A 21,997-nucleotide genomic window follows, 5' to 3' on the forward strand; every position below is an offset into this window, starting at 1 on the left:
CTTCCCTCTGCAGCTCAGTCCTCTCTGTCCAAATCCTCACACTAAATATTAAGACAGATGACCTGACACTTTTTCACTCCTCTGTGGAAAAGTGAATCCAAAACATGAAGGTTATAAGAGTCACCATGTTGCTTCTGTGACAGACCCAGAAATTGGTAATTTAAGATGTCAATCACATATTGAACACCCTACAACAGTGATTAGTCATCTACCCCCTCATTATCTGTCACAGTCATTTTTCTGTTGCCTGTAAACAGAGTCAAGAGGAGGTGCAGAATTCTTGTTTCTTCTCTGACTACTTCAATCATAATATAATAAAAGGTAACTATGGATTTTCTTAAATCCCAAATAATCTAGAAACTCTACCATGTACTAGGGGTTTAACCTCACTTTATTGCCTTATATCACAATTGAATTATGACTCCTGTGTCATGATAGGTATTATGTTGCTTTAGAAATGATCACATTTTGTGCAGGGTTCTTCATTTACCTGCAGGCAAACATCTCTCTGCATAATATGAATGCTGTCCTCAGTCCAACCAGGCTTAGTTTAGACCAGTTTCTTCTTGTTTGATCATAATCATTACTTTGCTGTTGGCAGTGCCTTTGCAGGCTGTTGTGGTGTGTGTGCAAGCCTAGGCCTTTCTAAGCCGTGTCATGGGTTTGAGCAGTGTTCACTACAAACTGAGATGTGCATGAGATTTAAAGCAGCCACAGTTGAATTATGATCTGTTGTTGCTCTCTTTGAATGTTTTCTACTTAAAGGACTGGGGACACTGCCTGTCAAAGGAAGGAAGTTGGGCTAGACACCGTAAAGAAAATGTTGATAGGTCACCCTAAACATCCTCCCTCATGTGCACTGTCTCTGTTTATTCCCCACATAATTTGCCATTGTCTCTGGTCACGTTTCTTCTGTTTTGCTGTCAGTTCCTTTTTTGTTTTGTGTTGAAACATACTGTAGCTTAACAAAATCAAATGAGCACCACAATTATTTCCAGCACTGTGCTATGAATAGAACAGTGCCTGTGCCTCAGCTCATAGGCCTCGGTACTGGGAAGTTTTCCCCCTTTGAGGTTGTAACTTGCCTTCACGTCCATCTGAGCCACTACAGCGTAGTCTGGTACTCAGCCCATACTGAGGGTGTCTCGTAGTAACAGATTGTGTGTAGGTTGTATCAGTGGGGGTCTGAGAAGGAACAGGCATGTTTTGACGTTTGACTTTAAATAGATTAGTTTGCATATCTTACTTTTCTCCCTTGTTTCTCCCTTGCTGCTGTCTATCAGTTAGCACTACAGGCTCAGGCTTGCGTGGGCTATTTTGGGTCACTTCATCCTGTCGTTGTCAGAAATGTGAAAGGCCCATGCTTACACGATAACACAAACTGTTGCTTTTATCAGGGATGAATTATCTTTCATCTAATGTGGATGTAATGCAGGTACTTCAGTGGTTCCTCTCTACCTTCAGTACAGCTGTGGTGATTTGAATAGCAATTCTTGCTGTTTGCAGCTTAGTTTAAAGCTTAGATTATTATGTTAAAATCTTATTATATATAATTACTTTGTAAAAAGTAGTTGTAAAACATCTGGATTACACTGAGTTTATATATAGTTATAGAGCTAAATTACAATGCTTGCATGTGTTTGTGGTAGTGGTAATTTCCTTGCTTTAGAAACACTGGAGTCAGCTTCAAGTTTGTTTTTTTTAAATCGCGAACATTTTATGCAATAATGCCCAGAATGCTTCACAGGAAGATTAAAACAGCACAAACAAGGAGATAAGAATTAATCTACTTCTACGAGACAACAAGTCAGTGAAGTAAAAGGAAAGGATTCCAAAATATGCCAGCTAATGATTGAAACCAAACTAAACTAAACAACAAAAGAGGAAGCACTTTAATTAAAAGCCAAGTAAAAACTTATATAACTTAAGTTTCTTTTGAATTGTACTTGTGGAATTAATTCATTCTGAGCCAGGCTTCACATTCAGCAGTGGCGTCCTTGAATTTTTAAGTGATCAAATTGTTAAACACTGAATTCTGAATGTTGCCTTTGCTTGTAAAAGTGTTCTATGCTCAAAGTGCACTTAAACTGTTAAAATGAGGAGTTATGTCGATTGTCTTGAGTAATGTTTAACACCATAGTTTTACATAAAACTAATCTCTTCAGTCTATCTTCTCTGCAGAATATGTTATAATGTGTTGCACTTGAACTTGCACCTGAGAGCCACAAAGTCAAGAGTCTAATGCAGTTTTGGACTCTTTCAGTCATGACGTACAATATTCCAAGTGTCTCACAGTTTGGAAAAACTAAGTATATAAAATGAGTAGATCCAGATTTAAATGGAAGCAGAGCTCTGTTGCACAATTAGTAGTGTTTGTTTACCAAATCCAAATTTATGTGATGACATAAACTAAAATGAAACACAGTTTAGTCATAATAGAGAGAGAGAGAATAGGTTTATTGTCATTTGACAACACAGTACAATGTACAGTACGTCAAACGAAATTAAGATCGATGTAGGGCATCGAGCCGCTGCAACCTAGTGCGTCGCCACAGACCCCCTTCTTCGAAGATTACAGTGAAAGAACAGAGAGGATAATGCAAGCACAAACATAAGACATCATACATTATAAACACAGTACATGTGGTCACATGGTGGAACTTTTTCACTGGATTTGGTGGGAGTTGGGGAGGGGGACAGGAGGAAAGAAATAGGATGAGGGCAGACGGGATGGGAGGGGGGAACATGCATGTGTGTTTATGTGAGTCCTTGGAATAGAGATGCTTGTGACGAAAAGGGCTAAAGCACTTGTGTACGCCTTCACAATAAAACATTAGGCTTGTTCAACTTGAGCCAAATGTGCGTCTATCCCATAATCAAACAGCTGATTGGTTCAGAGGTCAGACAGAAACATGACGAACTGTACAAAGTCCACACTGGTTCTGTCAGTGTTTATTTTTATTACAAACAAATTTTGTGTGTTTAACAAAAACTGTTTCCAAGCAGAAAATGAGAAAATCTGTATTAGAAGAAATGAGGACATTCATGTAAATCTTCTGGAATTACACCAAAACTTTGCCTGTAGATTGAATTTTAATTTCTGTAGGAAGTGAATATATTTGGATGATACTCCCTGTTACACAACTCTTGACAAACTGAGTAAATTAACAGGGAGCTTCAGAGTAAAAATGAATGAATAGATGGATAAAAAAGTGAGGTTTTCCAGGCATAGTCTGTCAGGGCAGGGGTGTCAAACATCAGGTCTGTGAGCCAAAACTGGCCCACCAAAGGGTCTGATCCGGCCCATGGGATGAATTTGTGAAATGCAAAAATTACACTGAAGATTTTAACAATCAATGGTGTCAAAATCATTTTAGTTCAGGTTCCACAAACAGACCAGTATGATCTCAAGTGGGTGAAAAAAAAAAAAAAAGCATAATTACCTTTAATCCTGGCTTTATTTTACCCACTTTATCCACCTTATTCAAGCAATCACATGTTTTTTAAAAATTGTACACAGTTGCTCTTTTTATTACTATTTTTTTTTCTTTTTTACTTTAATACTTTACTCTTTTATACTTTTACTTTAACTGTATTTAATTTTTTAAAAATCTATTTCTTGAGTTGTATTAAAGCACCGTACTGCTTACATATGCCCTTACATTGCCCCTGGGGTCTAATAAAGTTTTTTTGAATTTAATTGAACTGAATTGCCTTTTACTAAATGCTTTTTGTAATAATAATACACGTGTAAATAATAAATTGAGGCATAATATTGCTAAATGTGCTTTTTTTTCTTAAGAAATTTCAGGTTGTTGTGCTTACTCATTGTTTGTTAAAGGGTATTTTGTAAATGTAAATATTTTCATTATTTAATTTAACTTTTTTGCACCGAAACAAAGAGGAAAATTTGCAATTGTCATTATTTATTATAGACTCTTATGCTAATGTTTTACTGGTCTGGCCCACTTGAGATCAAATTGGCCTGAATGTGGCCCCTGAACTAAAATAAATTTGACACTCCTGGTCAATGTGATCTAGGACTGTGAATCTCAGGGTATGTCACGATACGATACACGACACGATATGCGATACATGGCTCACATCTCATATCTCAATATGGCGATATTGTGATTATGATATATTGCTCTTAATAACCTACAATATATTTGTGTGTTTATAGGGGTGAAACAAAAAAACAAAACTAAATAAATTTCATAGTTTATATTTTGCAGCATAATTTAACTAGAGTACAAACAGCAGTAGTGTAAAAACACTGACACTGTTTAAGTGCAACATAACTGTAAATAGGATTTTCTTGAGGTGTCTGACAAACAGTGACACTATTTTAAAGTAATTCAGAAAACACATCTCATGTTTCTCAAGTGTGCATGTTTGTCATGCCACCTGTGTATTGTATTTTTGTGTGACAGTTCTTGCATACTGCAAAGTCCTTTTCCAGCTTTGTTCCATCCACACTATAAAAGCCAAAGTGAGTCCATACTTTTGAATTAAATGAACTGGTGCATCTTTCAGTTTAACTTCACTGCTCAAATCTGCCATATTGGCACCATTGTTTGTTTTTTCTTCTTCTCTGACTTCTGCCCATTTGGATGACATGTAAAACAGTGATTCGACTCACTAAGGAGGAACAATGAAAGAAGTTTATAGTGGCTATATTTTGATAATAATTTTAAAAAAGCATACATGTAAGATTAAATATCACGGTAGTTCGCCATATCAATATTTTGTCACACTCCTAATGTGAGCTGTAAGCTATGTCTAACTTAAGTTAATCATAATTTTTAGATTTTTATGAAGAAAAATATGAAGGTGCAGCTTAATTTGAAGTTAAACCATGATTAAATCAGGTTTTAAAATGAATCTCATTTGTTGTAGTCCAGCCTTAATACACTAAGTCAGGAGACATCTGGAGAAATATTGCCAAAGGAAATGGGCTCTAAGCATATTCTCTTTTAGGTTTTAAAAGCATCATTGTCTTTTCTAAACTTGAGAAGTTTAATTTAGATGCAGACGTTGACTCAAATGTTGTGTAAGATTCCCACACAGTCTCTTTAATCTACATACCTGCCATTTCTCTAAACAAAATGTTACCTCAGGACAAGAAGAACTAAGAGCTGAGCTGTAAAGCAGGTTCTTTAAGCGAGAGTAGAAAAAACAAAAAAAAAACAGGGAGTGTAAGGAGTGTAAGTGGTTTTGCCCCAGACAAAAGGTGTTTTTTTGCTGATAATAATGAAACACAATGGCTGTTTCGTGTTGAGTGTCAGATTCCCACCACGAGGAACCCTCTCCTCGAACATGACATTTCATCACGTAGAGGATCTGACATGGTTCAGTGCAGGTCGGTTTTGTTCCCACTGAAAACATGTTTATATCCCAGCCAAGTTGAAAATGGCAAAAATGACACAAAAAAACCTCCCTTAAGGTTTTTGTTCTTTGGTTTCTGATGCTTTAGAATCAGAATCAGTTTAATATCAGCTGTACTTCCAGTATTAATATAGCAGGAATGATTTGTGTTTTTTTCCCATGGTAATTTGGCATTTACCCAGTTAATACAAGGAAATGATAATATATTTGCCTCAGTGATCACTTGTCGTCATATTTTCTTCCTCAAAGGTTAATTCATCTGTCATTTTAATAACAGGTGTAATTACCACTCAGTCAGCTCGTAAACCAACTGTAAGCATTAAAGTATTGAAGCATTTCTGACATGGATGAAAGCCAGTTTGTGCCTGTCACTTTTTCCTTCCTCGTTTATTTTTAGACTAACAACTTTGAAAATGTTATTAAAATCGGCTGTGTCACATTTGATCGAGGTTTTCTGAAAATGTGCTGATGTGCAGAAGAAAAACTGCACATTGTATACTGGGATTCAAGGTACTGTTTTCCGCTCCACTCGGGCTAAAAGTGGTCAGTCTGATTATCATTTGTCAGATTTGCCTGAAAACAAGTCATCTGTTAACACTGTTTCATAGATATACATACTGTTTTCATAGATAATACATACTGTTAATATTGTTAATGTCAGTCATAGATATACATACTGTCACATACTGTTAATACTGTAAATTGTGTCAGTTCATATTTTGTCCATCTTTATTTTTTATTCTACTGAGCTCTATTCTTATGTCACTTTGTAAAATTGATTCTATTTTTATATCTTATTTTTAGTCTTTGAAATTTTATATTTACTCTATTCTTATAATAGCTATTCTATTCTATTCTATTCTATTCTATTCTATTCTATTCTATTCTATTCTACTCTATTCTATTCTTCATTGAAGTATTTTAGTAGACCTGACACCAAGTGTAGGCTTGCATTTAAAACTGTATCTGTTTCATTTAAAGCATTATACAGAACATTCCTGCAGCTGCCATGCTGCAGTATATTCTTAGACCAGTGTGACATGCTCATATAATTCTGTGACATTTCAAATTGTAGGTGGGTGTTTTTTCTCACCGGTGTCTGACTCACTTGTCATAAAGTTCCTCAACTAGTCTACTCTCTACTCAGATCCATGAACAATGTTGACATTCCTTGTTAACACTGACACTTCACCCCACACTTCAGTCTAGTGGATATTAAGTCAGCAGGGCAGTTCATGAATTTCATGGAATAAATTTGGAAATGTAGCCAGAATTGTGGCCCAGAATATTCTAATATTGAAATGCACATCCTGTGAGGAATTTTTCTTGGTTGTGTAGCAACAGTCTGCCTTTGAAAGTGAAGTAACATCTGGGTTTTATTAGTCTCTTGCATTGGTTTATTGCTTTAGCTTTGTGTAGTGAAAGCGTAAATATCTGTCTCTAAATCAGTGACATAGCAAAAACTTATCTACTCTAATGAAAATAACTTGTGATTTGGACTTGTAGATGCCAAACCAACTTTGTCTGAAATGTTTTTATTTTATTAAAGCAATTTAAAGCCTGATCCAGAAGAGACGTTTACCACATCAATGCGATCAATCCTAGCACTACTGTGTTTGTGAAGTCGTCTTTCCATTTTTTTAAAATCAGACAAGTCCATGAGTCTGAATTTCACAGCTCAAGGCAAAAAATGTGTTTTTTTAACATGTTCTGTCGAGGTCCCTGCGAAGGTGCACAACTGTGTAAATGATTGATCTGACATTTTTATTCTACCTGCCAATAAAACCAACATTTAAGGAGACAGCTCAGATGGTCTCAACATGAGTTTCACCAGTAGTAATATCACTTTATATACATCAGCTTCAGCATGATAAAGTTGTGGTTGATGTGAGGAAAATCTTTGATATTCAATACTATGATGACAATATGATTTGCAATAAACAAATGGGTTCACATCAGCTATTACAGACAGATCAATGAACTGTCATTAAAAGGATGTTTTTAACAACTATCATATCAGTAGAATGTGGTTAGTGGCTGATGGCTAATATTGCTATAGCTGTCCCACTGATATTGCTTAGTTTGATGAAAAATAATAGCAAAAAAGCTAAAAAATAAACCAAGTCTTAACAATCAGTTTCGTGGTTCTCCCCACCATTATAAGGCTTAGGTGTAGGTGTGGCACCCAAAGCAAATTTTATTGTGTCTGTGTGTGTGTGTGTGCATGTGTATAGATATAGATATATATTTGATGTATGCATATACAGTATCTCACAAAAGTGAGTACACCCCTCACATTTCTGCAAATATTTATCTTTTCATGGGACAACGCTGAGGAAATGACGCTTTGATACAATGTAAAGTAGTCAGTGTACAGCTTGTATAACAGTGTAAATTTACTGTCCCCTCAAAATAACTCAACACACAGCCATTAATGTCTAAAAAGCTTGCAACAAAAGTGAGTACACCCCTAATTGAAAATGTCCAAATTGGGCCCAAAGTGTTAATATTTTGTGTGGCCACCATTATTTTCCTGCACTGCCATAACCCTTTTGGGCCACCAGAGCTTCACAGGTTGCCACAGGAATCCTCTTCCACTCCTTCATGATGACATTACAGAGCTGGTGGGCGGTAGAGTCCTTGCGTACTTCCACTTTCCGTTTGAGGATGCCCCACAGATGCTCAATAGGGTTTAGGTCTGGAGACATTGGGCTATACAAATAAAATTGAATTGAACTGAATTGAATTGGAGACATGCTTGGCCACTCCATCACCTTTACCAACAGCTTCTTTAGCAAGGCAGTGGTCATCTTGGAGGTGTGTTTGGGGTCATTATCATGTTGGAATACTGCCCTGTGGCCCAGTTTCCAAAGGGAGGGGATCGTGTTTTGCTGCAGTATGTCACAGTACATGTTGGCATTCATGGTTCCCTCAATGAACTGTAGCTCCCCGGTGCCAGCAGTACTCATGCAGCCCTAGACCATGACACTTCCACCACTATGCTTGACTGAAGGGAAGACACACTTGTCTTTGTACTCCTCACCTGGTTTCCACCACACAAGCTTGACACCATCTTAACCAAAGATGATGCTTAAGAAAGCCCGCAAACAGTTTGCTAAAGACAAGCATATTAAGGACATGGATTACTGGAACCATGTCCTGTGGTCTGATGAGACCTAGATAAACTTATTTGGTTCAGATGATGTGAAACGTGTGGCAGCAACCACCATAATGGAATTTCTATGACCCTGTCTGTCAAAATGATGTGTGTGTGTGTGTGTGTGTGTGTGTGTGTGTATATATATATATATATATGTTTGTATATTTAGAGCTTCATATATTTTTCTTTTTCTGTTGTATTGCTACTTTTTATTATACTTCAATGGAACGACTGTAAGACCCAATAATTTCCCCCTGGGATTAATAAAGTATTCTGATTCTGATGATTGAAATTAATATAATGTCAGTTTGGAGAATATCAAAACTAATTAAATGAGGTTTTCCAGTTGCAGTTTGTACAGACTGGACTTCTTGTCATAACAATAGTCCAAATGTAGTGGAACTATATTTTACTTTTTTGAAGAACTATTCTTGCAGATAGACCCCCATAACCCTTTACCAAATTACCCACCTTTACCGTAGACTTGGGAAAAGTGGTTTAACTGAGACTTCTAATGGCACTGAAAACCTGAGCTCAACCCTGGAGCTACTGATTAATTTGAGCTTCATGTTCATTTAAGCAGATACTCATTTTCTAATGAAGGTAGTTTATAAAGATAGTTTATTTCCAACACTACTGATTTTTTGGGAAGGATGAAAGTATGACCATATTGGCCAGTTAATCGTCTTTTTCCTCCAAACTGTTTTCATAATATTGACCCTAAAAACCCATAATTGTTCAATCTCTACCAGGTTTACAGATCCAGTGTCTTTCTGCTAAACAGCCTCCACCCACTGAATAACAAAATTAAACTATTCCAACCATGCTTTTATTGGACAAATTGAACTTGAATACCTAACCCATTAAATGGATTACATTTCTACAGTCCATGTCCATGCATGTGATAGTTCGAGCATGTGAGCGTATGGCATGTGTAAATCAAATGAGTTGACTTATTCATCAGGCAGCCTTTATCGTTTATATTCATACAGAGGTGGTGATGAAAATCTGATTTGTCAGCACTAAAGTGTTTGGAGATGTTTAACCAGAGGACTTATTGGTCAGACTCAGAACAACAGCACACCAGATGGTATCATTATGTACAAGCAGCATTATGTGCAATCCATTTTTTAACCTTCCTCTAGATCACCTTTCTTTCTGCTGATTCACTCTCCTGTCACACATCTTGGTAACTAGAGCTATGTTGGCCAGCCAATTATCATGCACTAAGGACAATTGTTCCACCCTGGCAATTTGGAATATGTTATATGAAGAGACCTAGACCTAGTTTACACTTACAGATGTAACACAAGCCTGACGGGGCTTAATCATGTAAATACAGTAGTGCTGTAGAGAGACATGGTATATGATCATTACCAGACTTATTAAGGCAGGGGTGTCAAATATGCAACCCGTGGGCCAAAACCGGGTCAACGAATGTTCAGTCTGGCCTGTGGGATGAATTGCAAAGTGGAAAAATTACACTAAAGATATTACCAGTCAATGGTGTCGAACTCGTTATAGCTCAGGATCTCAAGTAAAATAATAGCATAATAACCTATACATAATGACAAATCCAAATTTTCTTCTTGGTTTAATGTGAAAAAAATAATACTACATTATGAAAATATTTACATTTATAAATTATCCTTTAACAAGAAAACGTGAAAAACCTAAATAAAAACAATCTGAGATATCTAAAGGAAAGAAAGTAATTTTAACAATATTCTGCCTGTTACTAAAAAATTCGTGCTTTTGTAGTTCTGTTGTAGTTCTGATCCATAAAACACAAGTATAAGATGAGGTATAATATTGTTAAAATTGAAAAGAAATATAATTTTTTTTCAAGGTATTGACATTTTTTGTGAAAGGATAGTTTGCAAATGTAAATATTTTCATAATTTGCAAGTTATTAAGTTATTCATATGTATTTTTTTTTTTTTTTTTTACACAAGAACAAAGAAAAATTTGGACTTGTCATCATTTATAGGCTATTATGCTATTATTTTAGTGGTCTGACCCACTTGAGATCAAATTGGGCCGAATGAGTTTAATACCCATGTATAAAGCCCTTTGTGTTTTATGATTATTTTTTCTTCACAAGTTCATGACAGCTCATGAGTCATTCAAGATCTTGAAAAAGTAAGATTGTTGTCTTAAAAAAAGACCCAAGTGGTTTGAAATGTCTTTTTTTTAAACCACATTTCAGCTAAGACTGACCATCATGTATCCCATCTTCACCTCTGATACAGATTTATTGCCAGTACCTGTGCCCGGAGTCTCCACATTCAGCCAGATATTGGAAGAAGAGCTCAACCCAATGCAGTGCTGGAGAAAGTGTTTACATCCATCACAAAGGTTTGGGGCATTTCATAACCTAGTATCTTTTTTTTAAAAATCTTTCTTTAAAAATGTGTGTCTTAGGGCCGTTTCATAGTCAATGCAAGGGCATGCAGACGCGAACACATTGCGAAGCATCGAGACGCATTGACCGCCATGATGCATGTTTGCGTCTCAAAATGTGTTGTTCTTTTTTTTTTTTTTTTATACATGATGTAGCGAACGGTTTAATACCATACGTCACGGGCGGGGGCAATACGCGAGCAATGTAGTTTAATTCAACACATTGTTATATTTACAGAAGAAGATGACGGTGATTCACTGAAGTCTCCGGCAGAAAGCGAGCCACTCAAGCCAGCATTCGAAAATATTGGAAATGCCTCTCCCCGTCTAGAATTCGCGTAGACCTAACAAGAGATTGGAATTCCCTGTCCTGAGTCCGTCTCTGCTGCAGTTCAGAGGCCGGACATACCACCGTCTATATATGGCATGTTTTTTTTGTGCCACCGATTCAAAATCAACATTGTTACGTATTACAGCCTGTCATATATTCTTTGCGCTCTTAAACTGAAGGGTCAAACAGGATGTTTACTAATAAAAAGTGACATGGGCTCAGTCAGGTCCGGTCGAACGTTACCGATGGCTGTGTATGTGATTATTCTCCCTTCAGTTAGGCGAGTTACCATGGTATTCCTACCCTTAAAATGTCCAGTGCAACAAACATCAGAATACTCTCTTCTTCAGTAGCCATTTTGATTTGAATATCACCCGGTTTGACACCTGGTCTGGACTCAGAGCTACCCCCTATTGCACGAGTGATGTGTTTCATTTTTTGCGTCGCTCGGCCCGCTTGTGTTCAATGTGTGGACTATGAAAGGAAATGCACGCATTAACTATGTAGACAGTCTTATAGCTATAACAGCTGCTTCCACAATTCACTCAGTCCCAACACTCTGTCTCTTTTGATACATGATCCAACTGTCCTTTGAGGCAAACATGGAAGCTGTTTTTAAAAAGTCACATCAGTGCACGTACTTTTATCGGAAACTCCAGCATTTTAATGTGGACAGGAATTTTATGAAGATTTTTTATTGTTATTTTATTGAGTCAGTTTTAACCTTTTCTTTTCGAGATTCCAGAATTTTTATTGACATAATGTGTACCAATAACGAAATTAAGGCAGGTAGATCTCAGCTAAGGTGCAAGTTAAATACAAAAAAGCAAGATGAAATATCACTCACTATAACAGGGGTCTCAAACATGCAGCCCGCCAAAGGTTCCAGTCCAGCCCCTGGGATGAATTTGCAAAGTGCAAAAATTCCACAGTCAAGGCTGTTGAGCTAATTTTAGTTCAGGTTCCACATACAGACCAATGTGATCTACAGTAAAATAGCATAATAATCTACAAAAAATAATGAATCCATATTTACTTACATTATGTCTGTAACTAGTGACAGCTTCAAATTTTTGTCTTTGTTTTAGTGCAAAAAATAACATTAAATTATAAAAATATTTACATTTACAAACTATCCTTTAACAATAAAACGTGAATAACCTGAACAAATATGAACAACCTGAAAGAAAGAAAGAAAATTAAGCACAATTTTAACTATTTCCTGCCTGTTACTAAGTGTTTAGTGACTTTGTAGACCCGATCCATAATGCATATGTATAAATGATAAGTTGAGGCATAATGTTGTTAAAATTGCACTTATTTTTCTAAGGAAATTTCAGTTTTTTCAGGTTATTAACATCTTTTTTGTTTGGATAGTTTATAAAAGTAAGTATTTTCAGAATGTAATGTTTTTTTCTTTTGCACTAAAACAAAGACAAAAATTTGGAGTTGTCATTATTTACTATAGGTTATTATGCTATTATTTTACTGGTCCGGCCCACTTGAGATCAAATCAGGCTGAATGTGGCCCCTGAAAGAAAATGAGTTTGAGACCCCTGCACTATAATATATATACATCGTGTATATTAAAAAGAAACAAAAAAGTAAAATTCTATGGACAGTGGTAAAAACAGTATGAACAGTATCTGCTGGTTTGGTCTACTTACTATCAAAGATAAAAGCAGACTTCAGGGTATTGTGAAGGTGTGCAGCAGAATCACAGGAGTGACTTTAGATGACCTGACACACAAGGTCAGAACCTTGAAGGCCCGGCCGGTCCTGAATGACCCCACCCTCTATAGTCGGAGTTCACGCTGCTTCAGTCTGGTTGCAGACCCACCCAACCATGTAGCAGAACCAATAGGCACAAGAACTCTTTTATTCCTGCTGCTATCAGGCTTCTGAATAGTGAATAGTGTGTGATTTGTGTTTTTGTATTGTATCTGTCATTTGTTTTTGATGTGTGTACTGCTAGCTGTACAATAATTTGCCCCTAGGGGATAAAAAAGTACCTTTAGGGTGCCTGCGCAGGTCTTGAAAGTCTTAAAAAGTATGGAATTTTGAAACGCTTTTCCCAGACCTTGAAATGTGTGGAATTTTGTGTGTAAGTTTTAATGAAGTATGGAAAAAAGTTTCTCTCACAGTTGAATTTTAGAGTATGTACAAAGGCACATAATCTTGTATGATAATAAATACATGAGGAAAGCGTATAAAAAACTTTTTCACTAACTGGTCGGTACTGGAATGTTTATAGTGAAACTTGTTTGTGTGATATTCATGCACTTTTGTGATCTCGATAGGTTTTGAAAACATCTCTGTCAGTAAAACATAATTTACTGTGAATTATGTGTTAATTCATTCATTCGTTCATACATTTATTAAAAGGAACATTTCTACTACACACAACAGATGCAATATCAACCAAAAAAGTAGGCACACAAGTATAAAAGTACATAAAGGCAAGGTCTTGGGGGGGAAAAAAAATAGCAGGTTTTAAAAAGTCTGGAATTTTTATTTGGATAAAGAGCAAACACCCTGACCCTGAACCTTGACCTTTGATAGAGTAAGTGAAATTGTTGCGATCTCAGATGTTTCCAGAGATTAGTACCTTGTCCAAGTGTCCTGAGAACAGCATAACGGCAGTGCAGGATCCACTGCAAAAATACCAAGGATGTGAAACATGCAGGACTAAAACCAATCTATTTTATTAAACATTCTGAGTAATACTTATTAGTATCAGTATTGTAACTTTTCTAGATTTAATCAGTTCATGCTTTTTCTGTATTTTCAGTAATTAAAGAAAAGAGAAGTGCTTTTTACTAAATAGAGTAAAATATCTCATTATAGTAGACAAGACCAAGAAAAAAGCCCCACTTGTAAGAGTTCAAATGCATTAGTAAAGGGGAAACTACTGTCCTGTAACTTTTGCTGATCCTGAATTAGTTTTTTGGCTCGACTGTATGGAAGACAAAGGCTTTGGGGTGTCTGGCATGTGACTCAGATGGGCCGGATCCTGGCAGTTTATAAATCAACTCATTGTAATTGGCAACCTGATGAAAAGAAAAAGTCACATGAATTTGGTTCTGCAGACTGAAATTCCACTAAAAGAACTGAACATGGGCATGGAAGTCTGTGACGAAGCAATTACACAAGTGCACATTTTTGTCCCAATTATCATTCTGAGACTAGGGCTGTGTATCAGCAAGAATCTGGCGATACAATTCAAATCACAATACTAGGATCACAATACAATAATATCACGATATATCATGATAGTGTTAAAATGGCAATTTTTTTAATTTTTCTTTTTTTTTAAATGATAATTTCCTTGAAGAATTGAATTACACCATAAATCTCCACAAATACTAAACACATTTTTATTTGATCTGAACAGGATCTAATGCTATATCACAAACTTTTCCTGTGTTCAAACTGAAATTCTGTTTTACAGACATTACAGTTTAAGATCCTGTTCAAATGTTCATATTCTATTAGTTCAGAACTAACATCAGAACATTATTTTAGTTCAATCCCAACAAAGGAACTAACATTATTTAATAAGAGAGTGTTAAATAATAATAAATAAAATATAAACAAAAGAAAAGGAACCTCCACAAAATCTGAATAAATACCTAAAAATATCGATACAGTACTTTTTAATATCGATATAGTATTGTGAAATGAAATATTGCGATAAATTGCAGAATCGATGTTTTCTTACACCCCTGTCTGAGACAGTGTTTCACTTCACTTCTGCTGTGGCCTACTGTTTGGACTGAAACACTGAGTGTAGATGTGATCAAGATCTGATGTCTTTATTTCCTGGCTTATATCCGCTTGTTGAGTAAGGCTACATTCAGACACCAGGTCTTAATGCACAATTCAGATTTTTTGGTGAAATCCCACTTTTTTGTGTGCTTGTTCATATTATGCATTAAATTTGAGTGCTGTCGGTTTTGAGTATGAACTGAATGCAACCCTGAAGTGACCCGCATGCACAAAAGAGGTCCTGATGTACTACGTGACCACACAGGCACGCATTGTGTTTACGAAAGTAAATATATTTTTCCCGCCACTCCTCCTCCTGGGATGGAGAATTGTGATGTTTGTCGGTTAAATGCGACCTGACTGTTCAGACTGAAGTCGCATTGGAAAATATCAAATACATATTGGTTTTAGGACCACATATGAAAGTGACCTGGGTCAGATTTGAAAAAAATGGATTTGTGCTGTTCAAACTGTCTTTAACAGATTGTATTCAAATCACATATGGGCAAAAAAAAAATCAGATTTGGGCCACATTTGCCTGTCATCTGAACATAGTTTATTCGTTATTGAAATATGAGTCATCTGGGTGGTTATTAAGGAAGAGGTGCAGATGTCTGATCATTTTGATGTGTATTTTTAGACTCAAACATACTAATATGAACGAGTATAAAAACATACAAGAACTTCTATATCTTTGTGCACAGCGTCAGTGTTTCAGTTGCAGCCTTTTTGCTAATATATAACTGCACCCACTGACAATGCAAATGCTTTTCATTTCAATATGTAATTCTAGGAGAAGTCATAAAAGAACCACAACAATGATATGTAACCAGCAAAATTATATTATTATCAAAATTATGTATATAAAATATTATGCAAAGGTAATGATGAAGGTCTTAGCTGTTTTTTAGTCCAACACTCACATTGAAATTATTTTAACCTTGATTCACTAATCACAAAAGGATCTGATGAATTATTGATATCAGTTGTCGTCCATCTGTTGTCTGTAAACAATTTTTCAAGAATCTTCTCCTCTGAAACCGTCAGTCAGAATGACTTAATATTTGTTGTGGAACATCTTTGGGGCAAGGTCTACCGAGTTTGTTCAAAGAATTGAGAAATATAGATTTTTAAATTTTTTATGAATTTTTGAAATGTTAAAAATCCCCATTGGTTTATAATTGGACACATTTCAAAGTGCTATAACTTGAAAACAGTGTAAGATATTGTTATAATTACTATTGGCAATAGATAGGAAGTCACATATGGGCTTTCATTTGGTGCCATGACCTTTTGACCTTGAGTGACCTTGACAGGTCAAACAAATGTCAATTAATGTATTTAAATATGCCATTGGACTACAGGACCCTTGGTCATATTTTTAAATTTTTAGCTCACCGGCTGATAAACCATGAGCTGTTGTGAAGGCACTGTTGTCGGCAGCGTCTTTGTAGCAATTTTTCCAAACATCTTCTCTGACAAAACTGCTGGTTGAGCTCATTTCAAATTTTACATATAGCTTCCTTGGGACAGTGACTTCAAAGTTTGTTCACTATTTTGAGATATTTAGATTTTTGAAGAATTTTTTAAATAGCAAAAATTTGCCTTTACTGATAATGGGCCATATTTTCTTGGTTTATAACATGGAAATGGTCAGAGATGTCTGTAGTTACTATTGAGCACTGATAGTAAGTCATGTATGGACTTTAATTTGGGTCCATGACCTTTGACCTTGAAGGGTCAAAGTCAAGGTCACCAACGTCTACATTTCAACAATCTTCTTCTCCAAAACTACTGGTCAGATTTATTTCAAATTTTACATGTAGCTTACTTGGGACAATGTCTACAAAGTTTCTTCACAGTTTTGAAAAATTTTGATTTTTGAATATTCGAAATATTAAACATTTGCCTTTACCTATAATGGGCCATATTTTGATGGTTTATAAAATGGAAATGGTTACAGATATCAATATAGTTACTGTTAAGCACTGATAGGAAGTCATATATGGACTTTTATTTAATTAGTTGAGTTCTCCTCCAGTGGAAGTACCACCCACTTCTACTGGGAGATTGATCTCCTGCATCAAGACCACAGAACTCTAACATAGCAGCAGAACCTGAAAACCTTACAAATTCAAGTTATTGATTCTTTATAGAACATGGTGGTGAGATACAGGGCCATTGGTCCTATTGTTAACTGTTAACATGTTTTCTGCATCTTGTGTCTTCTCACAGAATCCAGACTCTCGCCATCTGGATGGTCTCTCTAAGCAGCTGGACTGGGAGGTGCGAAAGGTCCAGCGCTGGTTCAGACATCGCAGGAACCAGGATAAACCAAGCACACACACTAAATTCTGCGAAAGCATGTAGGTTTATTTCTGCTATGTTCACCTTAGGCTTCTATGCAGGCTTAAGAACGCGCCGGCTGCATAGTTATGTGTGTGTAGATTTATATCTACATGTTTGATTGATTGTTGTTTCTTCGGAACGTGTTATTGTCAGATAAAGTACTGAGGAGGAATTTGTAGTTCATAGTCAGGTCATTCCATTCTGTCGTAACACATTGTTGCACTTCCAGTTTGGAATTTTCTCATAATTCTTGGACTTTTTGTTTGTTTCTAGGTGGAGGTTTACATTTTATTTGTGCATTTTTACCTATGGGTTCCGTTTTCTCTGGCAGGTGAGCAATGATTTTTCATATTTTTGTGGCCTCAATAGTATTATTATTTCCATAGAGAACAGTCATGCTGTTTTTTTTTTTTTTGTTTGTTAACGTGTAGTTTGTTCTTGTTGGTGTATTTGTAGTCACCTTGGATGTGGGATACACGGCGTTGCTGGTATGGCTACCCCTATCAGGTATGATCCATATTTTGTTAATATAATCTAAATATTAACTATAAACTAAGAAATGACCTCAAAAATAAAAAGAAACAGCGCATCAGCACCTGGTCTCTTTTTACAAGCAAAACACCTGTGCAGAAAAGTGAACTGTGAGTTATTTTCCTCTCCAACCTAACAGTGGTTTAACTGGCTCAGTGCCTCGAGAAACCTCGTCCGTTTGCTTTTACTTCACCTTTTCCCTGTTCTTGTGTAAATACTGATGTGCCATAAAAAAGCAATTTACCATGTACCCATATTGCATAAACATCCTTGTGTTGCAGCTGTTGTCTTACATTGTTGCAGTGTTAAATCATTTAGCATATGTTTCATTTATATGCTCTGTTCAGATTGATAAGGGGGAATTTAAAATATGTTATAATATGTCATCTTCTAGCATAACAATTATCCATCAACCATTGCTGAAAATACTACTAAAGAAACTATCTGTTAATATATAACTGAGTTGTTGCTTGGTGACCTTCTAGTTGTGTTAGTTGTGTTGAGTTAGTAATAGAATAAATCAAAATGGCACATACTATCATCAGTTACAAACCATATTGTATTTGGCAGTAATCACAGTCACTTTACATTCATATGCATCTAGACCAGGGGTGTCAAACTTATCTAATTTCAGGGGCCACATACAGCCCAGTGTGATCTCAAGTGGGACAGACCAGTAAAATATTAACCTATAAATAATAATTCAGATTTTTCTCCTTGTTTTAGTTCAATTACATTATAAAAATGTGAATTACCTGAACAACCACGTACACCCTGAAATAACTTTAAAAAAAAAAAAAAAAAAAAAGAAGAAGTGCAATTTCAACAATATTATGTCTCAGCTTATTATTAACGCAGTGGATCTACAAATGCAGAAAACAACATTTAGTAACAGGTATAATATTGTTAAAATTGCACTTGGGTTTCAGATTCTTCATATTTGTTCAGGTTATTCAAACTTTATTGTGACAGGATAATTTGTAAATGTAAATATTTTCATAATGGAATTTAACTTTTTTCATATTAGACCAAGGAAACAATTTGGAGGTGTCAATATTTATAGGTTATGTTATTATTTTACTTGAGATAAGATAAGATACAATGAGCTATTCCTTTATTAGTCCCTCAAGGGGAAATTCCAAATTTACAGCAGCAAGAGTGGAGTACAACAAAGCACACAAGAGTAAAAGATCACACTGACTTGTATGAACACCCTTAACTGTTAATATTGTCAGTGTAATTTTTGCACTTCGCAAATTCATCCCCGCGGGCCGGGTCGAATGATTTGGTAGGCCAGTTTTGGCCTGCGGGCCTTATGTTTAACACCCCTGATCTAGACTGAAGATGTAAAAGATGTAAAATGTGAATACAATCATAAAGGATTCATCTGGTCTAATGCTCATGTAGATTAAACATGACTGGATGCAGACTTTTATGGTTTTGTAAAATATTTGATTGTGTAGACTTGAGTCTGACTCAGATCAGTGTTTTATCTCACATAGTCAGAAGTGTGGGTTTTTACACACTATTGCTTCATTAACTGTCGACAGGACCATGATTCATTTAAAGAGGAAGTGATATCACAGCACAGTAATGATCACATGGAATCTTTTTACTCATCACAAAAAACTGTATATTGAATCAGATTTTTGTCAGCTGTGTTGAACCTTTCTTTGACCCCTTCAGGTGATGACTCCAGGTCTTTACCACTACTACATATCAGAACTGGCTTTCTACTGGTCACTCATGTTCTCCCAGTTCACCGACATTAAAAGAAAGGTGAGGTTAAAAACACTTTCACTCTCTCAGATGCCACTCCCTGTTTAGCATATGTTAAAGTATGTTTTGTTGCAGTGTGTTTCTGGCAGTGTGTGTATATTTGTGCTTTTGTACAGCTCTGGCTCAGATGCAAATTGTATGAAGTCATTAAATCAACTCGTATGTTTCCTTTGTTTCTCTTCAAGTCGTGTTGTGTTGGACGGTCACATGTTTTTGTTTTTAGAGGAGAGGCGGGGCACGGCTGCAGCTCAGTCAGTGAATGCCTTATATTCTCAGCATGAGGGCACCCGTTGTCATGTGATTGCAGGATGGAACAGGCCTAACTCTATTAGAATTACACAAATTCCTCAGTATGCCAGAGTATTGCAGATGGAGTTAGTTGCAGCCACAGACACTCGCCTTTTTATGTTTTACATGTTTTATGTTGTAAATGTGACCTGGATCAATTAGGCCAGAGCTACTTGTTTGGAATTAATGTTTGTCACAGTCCAAATCAATTTCAAGAAGCATCTATAGTCTGATTTTTCTTCTTCATTTATTTGGTTTCATTCTTCTTTTTAATGATACAAGTTCAGATAAAGCAGTTGAGACTTGTCCACCGCTGATTGTTTCAGGAGATTTAAAGGCCTTTATTGACAGAGGAAATTGCAGCGGGTATTTCTCATTCGCATAGTTTCATTGTGATTCTCTTTCTGCTTGCTCTAAACCACAATGTCTGTATATATATATATATGTACAAAAGTTTTATGATCTCTTTCCAAATGGGTCAAAATTCTCCACATTCTAGTAAGTTCTTGTTATTTTCATATGCAACTGGTCGGTAAGAATAATTGCCAAGCTTCAAGATGTTCCAGGGAGATTTTTTATAAAGGTGGACATTGATCTTTGCTGGCTTCTGCAAACTCTGTTTATTTTAGGTAGAAATTCAGTTTTAGTTAATACCCCACATTCAGCTGGTCAGATCCTTGTGTAAAAATATAGAAACTCTGTAATTATTGCTGTCTTTAAGGTCTACTGTGGTTTTATTGTTTCTATTTTCTAGTTTGAACAAAGTAATTCTTATGAAACACCTTACCCTGTGAAAATAATTTTACCAAATAAACTTTACTTACTTACCTATTCCATTTTACATGCACATAAATGGCCCTGAGTTTACAACAGACCATTAAACCTGTTGAATATTATTCAAACGTGTTAATGTTAAACAAGACAAAGGCTGAGACATTACCAGCCCAACCTCAACTGAGGTATTTAACAAAACACAGGCAGTGGATTTTTGACCAAATCTGTTGTTGACCTGATTCTGTTTGCAGTCTGTTTGTCTGTCCAGCTCTGTATTGTGCTGCTGTCAGTCCAGGTGACTTGCCTGTCAGCTGCACATGTTCTGTTCCACTCTTTGTCTTTGCTGGTTCATTAGAGGTCTGGCTGTACTGTTAATCTTTCACCTATATCCTCTTCCTCTGTCAGAGGCTGCATTAATTGAACACCTCCGTTGAGTCATATATTTTTTTTTAGTGTAGTTCAGTTCTCAGCCCATTTCCTCAGAAGTGAACACTGTTAAGATAGAAGTTGTGTTGAAATGTAGTGCAGTTTTTGCAGGGCTCTGCGCTGTCTATTAAGTGTGTATTTGTTTCACTTTCTCTATTTTTGTGTGTAATCCTGACAGTTTGTCTGAATGCATAACTTTGCTATGAATAATGATGTGATCTGCAGGATGGAGAAAGTCTTTTTTTTCCTTCTGTGGCATCGCTGCCAATAGGATGCATGGTCTTCTTTCTAACAGAGCTGTTCACCTCTCTGTTTAGGCCAGAATGTTGTAACCAGACACTCATAAACACACATTACGCAGCACATTTTTATGCTTTTATCCAAACAAAACATGTGCCACGGACTCTGACGTTTACAACGTTTACAAGCTGAGTTCAGTTCAGAGTCAAGATGAATGAGGTTAAGGTTTAGCCTTCATAAAAAACGCCCCCGTCTTTCACTGTGGCTTCTTTTAAATCACAACCTTAAGAGGAATTACTTGTATAAACTAGTATTGCAGGAGACGTTTCTCCCTTTGAGCTGCTGCAGTCTATTATTTAGACAGTCAATCTGCATGCATGCACTTGTATCGTCTTCCAGTTTTTAATTATATTTGGCTCTTCTTTGGTATCTACTATTTACATTCTCTGTGTACTCAGATAAGATGTTGGCCAGATATTATTTTGTGTACTTTTGTAATTTCTTTAGAATCTTGTATCTTTTTACTGTAAGGTGTTTAACAACTATCTTTTTAAGTGCCA

At 36.1% G+C, this 21,997-nt stretch overlaps 1 protein-coding gene across 1 annotated transcript in view; it reads left to right on the plus strand.

Moving 5' to 3' along the window:
- Window positions 1-21,997, plus strand: part of cers5 (ceramide synthase 5) — a 41,449-nt gene that overhangs the window by 5,967 nt on the left and 13,485 nt on the right. Inside the window, exons 2-6 of the mRNA XM_030134882.1 lie at window positions 10,801-10,906; window positions 17,286-17,416; window positions 17,673-17,730; window positions 17,856-17,906; window positions 19,617-19,709. Of these exons, the coding sequence (XP_029990742.1) occupies window positions 10,801-10,906; window positions 17,286-17,416; window positions 17,673-17,730; window positions 17,856-17,906; window positions 19,617-19,709 (439 nt within the window). The remainder of the gene's footprint in view (window positions 1-10,800; window positions 10,907-17,285; window positions 17,417-17,672; window positions 17,731-17,855; window positions 17,907-19,616; window positions 19,710-21,997) is intronic.

The sequence above is a fragment of the Sphaeramia orbicularis genome, chromosome 5 (assembly GCF_902148855.1).
Source record: "Sphaeramia orbicularis chromosome 5, fSphaOr1.1, whole genome shotgun sequence".
Lineage (NCBI taxonomy): Eukaryota > Metazoa > Chordata > Actinopteri > Kurtiformes > Apogonidae > Sphaeramia > Sphaeramia orbicularis.